Here is a 7451-nt window from a genome sequence, read left to right as displayed (position 1 = left end):
CTGCTGGGAACTGCGGAAAACAATCCAACCAAAGTAGACTGTACGCTTGCTGATAAGACAACCTCACAACGATAAGACGAGTTTTCATGTGGTCATGAACACCATAATGTTGTCTGAAGATGGGTACACAGTCTCTGACTGAAGGACCCACTTATTTTCTTCCTGGTCAGAGTGTGAACACAATGCCCTTTAAAAATCTATGAGAAATTGCTCTGTGAAGGCTGTAAAAATGATACCCGTGAACCACACAAAATTGTCAGGTTTATGTGTTTGGAAGAAACGTCTCTTTTCTACCTTAAAAATAGCCTTGTTCTGCAGAGCACAGATTGAATAACTTGTAACAGTGTTGCAGAGCCGCTTTTAATTTGAAAACCTTGCATTCCATCAGATATGTTTTTTAGCAAGCAAATTCTGTGAGTGACTGTAGCATGTGAATGTGTTTTTTCTGAAACTGTTGAATAGAGGTTATCATAAGTGTATCCTACTGAAAGGATTAAAATTAGCCCCTCTACCCTTATTTAGAAATGTGTTGGTGTCTGAAATCTTTCTATCAAATACAAAGTAGGCTGTCCATCCTCAAGTGGGAAAGGTGTCCTTAAAAAACCAAAAAACTCCACCTTTTTGTTAGCTAGTATAGAATTGTAGATATCCTTTTATTCTTTGAACATACATTTATGAAGACTTTTGTAAAAAGATCAATTTTATGTGTCTGACAATACGTAGATTGGGTCTCTGGACACTTAACAGCACTTAGAGCGCTTATTGAAAGTTGTTGCCATGCTATGGTTATAAAACTGCAGTGAAAGGCAGCGTGGTGCCTTTCTTGCTGTGTGGACCTGTACATTTAGCTCATGACAGGCACAGGCATTTGTTTCTACCTAATTTTATTACAAATGTAGTTCACGGGTATCTTTTGCATATATGTTTTTAAATGTTAAACTGTTCTCATTGTGAAGCTTTTCCCTGAAAGAGAGTGAAGGAATCAGTTTTGCTTCTGTTTTTTTGTTTGTTTTTAAATTAGAGAATTGTATGGTGAAGAAGAAAGCGTGTACATGAACTGTTCTTTAGCTACCATGTGATGAAAAAGCTGTAAGATAATCTATAATGTTCTTAACACTTGTTACAGAATTAGAACATGTGCATATTAACCTATACAGTAATCTGCTGATTTAATTATTTTTTTTCCCAGTTTACATTTAATGTAATTGGGAAGAGGTTTTGCCAGACTTGTTAAGGAGAGATTTAAGAGGCTGTCACAAAAGGCTGCTGGTGGTGCTTACCGTGATATTTCCGTTCTAGTGGGTTGAGGGGAACCCAGCTAGGTCTAAACTTCTCCGTGGGGTGCAAGACTGGCCCTACTTGCCTTTGGAGACTTTCTAGGTCGTGATGGCCTTTCTGACAGAGGAAGCGTGGTTGCAAGTGCCTCTGGCAGCAGCCTGTGCTCCTCAGTATCGCCCCTTGAAAAGGAGGTGCCGCTTGATCCGGCCTCTGTGTCTTGTGGCTGCATAAGTGTTGTTCAAGAGGAAGACTGAATTCTCTGCTTAAGTTTGGGTTGTGGTGTGTTCCCAAATGCGGTGGGTGGAACAGCTTTCCGTAAGTTAATTCTAGTTCACTGTTTATCATGTTTTCTCTCCATATGTCAAATGAGAACTTTAAGCAATCTTAAAGCCATCTTACATTGTTCTTGTGTTGTGTGGTATTTGCTTGATTAGATGGAAGGAGTGAGGAGCTCTGAAATGTCTCCGGTGTGCCTTGCCAACAGGTTTCCTTTATCTCTGCCTCACAAAGTCCTTGTTTGAAAGTTTCCAGGAATTTCAGATGGCCCTGCTGCTTCTATGACGATGTTGCCCTTATTAAAATGACCAGAATTTCAAGTTGTTTCAGTGCAGTGGGAAGAAGGCTCTTCTAGCAGAAAGTACTCCCTTTTCTGTTGCTTAGAAATGCAGAATTTGCGTAAGGGCTTGCAGAGGAGCATGGGTGAATGTGAGGAAGTGCCATTAGTGAGAATGGAAGAAGCAGTCTGGCAGGAAGAACAGTCTGGTGTATGGAAGAAGAGAGGGAGTAAAGTGGCGCAATAGATAGGGGAAAGGCAGCAGCTTTGCCAGTAGGGATACACTGGAGGCATGGAAAAAAGGATGAAGCTAGCTGCTGGGTTAGGAAGAGTCTCATATTTGTGTGTGTTCGTTGGAAAGTGAGTTTCCAGAATTAAGTTCTTGATGAAATTTCCTACAGAGATTTGGATTTAAAAACATAATAATCAAAAGCCCACCTGTGAACTGTCTCAGGAATTTGAAGATTGTCTCATTTTGGGACTGCTGAGGGTTAGTTATGCAGTGGACTGTGTTGTAACCTGAACTGCCATTTGTGGGTCAGCTTTTATTCTCAGGCTCTGGTAATGGATGCACTTTAAATTTTTGCCAATTTTTGTTGTGATTTCTGAGGACTATGTTGAAGCCACTTGTAAGCAAAATTTGCAAACAAATCCAAGCCTTTGTTTATAAAAAAAAAAAATAGGAGATGCTGTGTGCTAAATATGACTTTAGACTTGTTTTGCCAAGGGACGAGGTGGCTGATCCTGCTTCTTCAAACACTGAAGTCATTCTTTTGTCTCTGCAGACGGTGTGCTTGATTTATCCACTAAGAAGAGTCCTTGTGCCGGCAGCACCTCTCTGAGTCATTCTCCAGGGTGCTCCAGTACTCCAGGAAATGGGTAAGAGAAATCAACTTACTGTGACCTTCTAAAACTGTTTTTTACTAAAAATGTGTGCTTACCTCCTGTTAGTTTTAACTTACTTTTGACGTTAACCCTTTGGAGTAATGTGTTTTTTAACTTGTACCTTCGGCAAATACCTTCACCCCACCTGCCAAATAAGAGTTGTTGCAAACTGAGACAGTTTTTAATTGCACTTAAAAATGCTAATATCTGTTATTTTGGCCGTTTCAGTACTTATCTTTCCATTACCTGCTTCCCGGGTTTAGTGATAGGTGATGAACATGGAGGTGCAAGTTCAGTTAAATACAATGCACACTTCATTTCACTTAGGGGAAAGGTAGCTAGCAGGAAAGATTATTTGAGAGGTAGCAATGATTTGGGTGATAAACCGAGCTGAATTAGATTTGAATCACTGCATGTGCTCTTTGTTAATATTTCCTACCATAAACCACAACCTAAAAAAAGAAAAGGGGCTGGGGGATGGAGTCAGAAAACTTCATATGTGGCTTTTTGGATTTTCAGTTGTACTGTAGCACTGAACAAGTTCTTTATTAAAAATTTATAAAATATGTGGTGTATTACTCTTGCCTTAAGTAGTTCAAGGTGTGGAAGACTGCTATATCAAAAAAAAGTTCTTTTAGGTTTCATATTTCTAATGGTCACTGCATACATTCAGAAACCCTTTACTCTTAGTTAGGATGGAGTTAAATGTGCTGGAGAGGCTGATGGGGAGTAAGAGGGATTTTGGGTGCTGATGGGAGAATTTTGTCTTGAATCTGCTGTGGACAAGTGATTTTTTTTTTAGTGAAGTACAGAAAGAGTATATGGTTTCAACTGCTGTTTAGTTGCTGGATTTAGCTTTGCAAGAGCCTTTGAAAACCTCCAAATTTTAAACTAACCACCCACTGCCACCACCAGTCCTGTGTACTGCTAACAACTGATTTAACATTTGCATTCCTCCTTGGAACAAAATTAGTCTCAGATTTCTCCCTTCAATATTACTTTTCCCATTCAATATTTCTATCAATAAAATACTTGAATCCTTGTTCAAAAGTTAATACTTTTTCACAATTCCTTAGCGTAAATCTTCCCCACCTGCAGCTCTTCTCTTTCTAAGTCTGAGCAGGTTATTTCCAGCTTTATATTCCTAGGAAGGCAGCAGAAGCCGCCGAGGCTGTGCATTGTTTGTTCCCTTGTTTGTGTATCAAGTGAGGGCCGAAGTCCAATGCGTGAGGGAGACAGGGCCAGCATCTGGCGCTGTCCCCATCGCTCCTGTGGGTCCAGAGAGGCTGCGGCACCTGTGGTTACTCGTACCGAGGTGTGGTACACGAGGCTGACTGCAGTCTTGTTTAGCATCGACGTGATCAGGTGTGACCCTCTGTCTGAGCAAGCTGCCAGCACGAGCCCTCTTTAGGTGCGGTCACTGCCTGGCCGATGCCGATATGTGCTGTAGGAGGGGCAGAGAACGCACGTGGCTCGAGAGAGCCCTGTGGAATAGCAAACTTCCTTTCACTTCTCTGGATTTTGTTCCGAATCTGTGTTGAGTCACGTTACCCACTTTAATGATGACCTGTCGCATCCTGGAGAGAAGCTAGCGGCACGTGTGTCAAGCACTGTGTGTGTTACGTGCCAAGTGGATGTCTTTTCTCTAAACCTTTCCTTTAAATCCTGATGTGATGTTAAAAAGAATAACTTAGCTTTTCAGTGGTACCTGTCCTATCCTTGAGTAACGCTGACTTAGCTAGGGGGCTTTACACCAGCAGAGCATCCCAGGGGGTTTGAGCAGAATTTCTTACTGGGCTCTCTGTGTTGAACAAGGAGAAGTTTGGAGGTGGATTTTGAAACTAGTGAGACTTAGATACTATGGGGGCGGGGCAAACGAACAAAACATTAAAATACACATTTCTCTGCAATACCAGTTCTTTGTGTCTTAGAAGGAACGCTTGTGACGAAAGGAAACCTCCTGCTTTTTGTGCTGTTAGCCCTTGATCTGGATGATAGCTGGAGCCAGATCTTTGTTTTGCTTTTTTTCCTAACCATGGTACATATCAAATGAGAATCAGGGACATGTATACACACAATTAGTTGTTAAGGAAGCAGTTTGGTAAGTCTAGTGTAATGCAGTGTTTTCCTTTGATCTGCAGTATCCCAGCTTTCATATTTGGTGCTAAATGAAAGTCAACCTTTGAGGCCTCCTAAGCATTTTTTTTTTTAATCCTGAGCAGCAATTCTTCAATCTGATGTAAGCAAACACCATCCAAGGTTTCCACCAATATGTAGATACTGCAGGTGGCAGTCATATTTGCATGTTGAATATGTTGCACTTTGGCTTACTCTTTTATTACTGTACTTGTTTAGTGGTAACGTCACACCAGTAACACAGTTGTGTGTAGATCTATGGCGATTGATCATTACTTTGTAATTAAGGTGCTATTTTCAGACGCTTGCGCGAAGTCTTTTCCACTCCGAGAATTTGTGAACCCAACCAGAGACCAGCCAACAGGTTTCATTTTTCTTTGCCCAAAAAGCTTCTCTTTTTTTGCGAACAAGTTTTAAAACTGACTGATGCTGAGACTTTAAAAAAATTAAATAAAAAATAAAATAAAATAAAAAATTTAGAGAAAAAAAAAAAACGCAAAACGTGATGTTACCCAAGCAAGGCCTTCTAATAAAGGAGTGGCCCCCTCACCCATCCCTCCCTACCTGTGCAAGTCCTGCTCACATCAGTTTCCTTCCATCCAATTAGGCGACCTGGGAGACCCAGCCAGCACCATCCGGAGGGACTACAGAGTGGTGATGGGGTACCTCCAAGAAGCTTGCAGGATGGAACCAGGGAAGGTTATGGCCACTCCACATCTCTTAAAGTACCGCTGGCTCGATCACTCCAGATTAGTGAAGAACTGCTGAGCAGAAACCAGTTTTCTACGGCTGCCAGCCATGGGCCATCTGGACTACAGAATCATGGACAGCACTTAATATTATCCAGGGAGGCTTCTTGGGCAAAACCACACTACGAATTCAATTTCAGCCGCATGAAATTCAGGGGAAATGGTGCACTCAGCAACATCAGTGACCTTCCTTTTCTTACAGAAAACTCTGCCTTTCAAAAAATGGCACTTCAAACTAAACAGGATGGGAAAAAGGACGTGAGCCATTCATCTCCTGTGGATTTAAAGATACCACAAGTTCGAGGCATGGACCTTTCATGGGAGTCCCGCACTGGTGACCAGTACAGCTATAGCTCTTTGGTAATGGGTTCACAAACGGAGAGCGCGCTTAGCAAAAAGTTAAGGGCTATCCTTCCAAAACAAAACAGGAGAAGTTTGCTGGATGCTGGACCAGATTCCTGGGGCTCAGATGCTGAGCAGTCTACCTCTGGACAGCCATATCCCACCTCAGATCAAGAGGGAGATCCTGGCTCCAAGCAACCTAGGAAGAAAAGAGGGAGATACAGACAGTACAACAGCGAGATACTGGAGGAAGCAATCTCTGTGGTTATGAGCGGGAAAATGAGTGTTTCCAAAGCTCAGAGTATTTATGGGATCCCCCACAGTACACTGGAGTACAAAGTTAAAGAGAGGCTGGGCACTTTGAAAAACCCTCCAAAGAAAAAAATGAAATTAATGAGGTCGGAGGGGCAGGATGTTTCAGTAAAGATTGAATTAGATCCCCAGGGAGAAGCAGCACAAAGTGCGAATGAATTGAAAGATGAGTAGGGATGTTGTAGAGTGCCAATTACTTTGCAAACTGGGTGAGCACTACTGCATAGTTCCACCACCACTGAGCGCACCTGATCGTCCTGTTTACTGCAATGCTCTTTTCTTTGCAGTTTAGCATAGAGTTGTGTGGACACAGGTGAAAGGTGTGCTCTGAATGTCACATTTGTAAATTTTTCCAGCCCGATACGGCGCAGTTCCCCTCCCTCACCTGCCCATGACACCCTTTTTTCTTTTCTTTCCTTTTTTCTTTTTTTCTTTTGCCTTTTGCATGTTTCTCTGTAATAGGGAGTTGAGTTACCTCACAAAGAATGCAGATCTGTGAAAGTGGACATCTTGCCTGCAGAGCCTGCCCAAACTTCTGGTGTTGGATTTTTCGTGTCTGCCTTTATAGGAATAAGTCCACTTTGTTAAAATTATCCTCTCCTAAAACCAGGCATTTTTCGAATGAGAATCAGACTGTCATTCTTCAAAATGTTTCAGAAATCTTTCCCCCCCTCCTTTTCTTTGATCCAGTTGATTGAAAGATTTAAACTAAATCAAGTCTTAGGAATGGTACCTCTCTTGAACTCAGAGATTTCTTTGTTAGAGGGTCTGATTAGGCTCTCCACTATTTTCTTTCTGAATTAAACATACTTACCATTCGCTGACTGCTTAGTGCTCACCCGGAGGGGAGGGGAGGGAAAATTTACGTACACTACCTTCAGAATATGTCAGTTAATTATTTGTGACACTACCTTTGCTGTAATTTTGTTTGATATTTTTGAAGGGTGATATTTAGACTCACCTGCTTGAGGATGTAGCCTTATCTCACGGAAGACAAGCTTCTCACAGTCAGGAGCAGTCAGGGTACACTAAATGATGTATTAGGGTATGCCTCATTATAACAGAACTACGGTTCTTTCTGACCTTTATGCTTTTTACAGACTTGATTCTGAGTTTACTAAACTATGTGGTTCCAACAGCTAGTTTAAATGACTCTAATCTGGGGAAGGGGGATTTGTGTAACAAACTACTGTGAT

The 7451-nt window shown here is 41.7% G+C and overlaps 1 protein-coding gene across 1 annotated transcript in view; it reads left to right on the top strand.

Annotated features, from left to right (window-relative positions):
- LCOR (ligand dependent nuclear receptor corepressor) overlaps nt 1-6986 on the top strand; it is a 22376-nt gene extending 15390 nt beyond the window's left edge. The window contains exons 4-5 of the mRNA XM_009866853.1: nt 2617-2710; nt 5460-6986. Of these exons, the coding sequence (XP_009865155.1) occupies nt 2617-2710; nt 5460-6429 (1064 nt within the window). The 3' untranslated portion in view covers nt 6430-6986. The remainder of the gene's footprint in view (nt 1-2616; nt 2711-5459) is intronic.
- Nucleotides 6987-7451: the final 465 nt, after the last annotated feature.

This window comes from Apaloderma vittatum, unplaced genomic scaffold (assembly GCF_000703405.1).
Source record: "Apaloderma vittatum isolate BGI_N311 unplaced genomic scaffold, ASM70340v1 scaffold26913, whole genome shotgun sequence".
Taxonomy (NCBI): domain Eukaryota; kingdom Metazoa; phylum Chordata; class Aves; order Trogoniformes; family Trogonidae; genus Apaloderma; species Apaloderma vittatum.
This window is presented reverse-complemented; position numbering and strand designations above follow the sequence as displayed.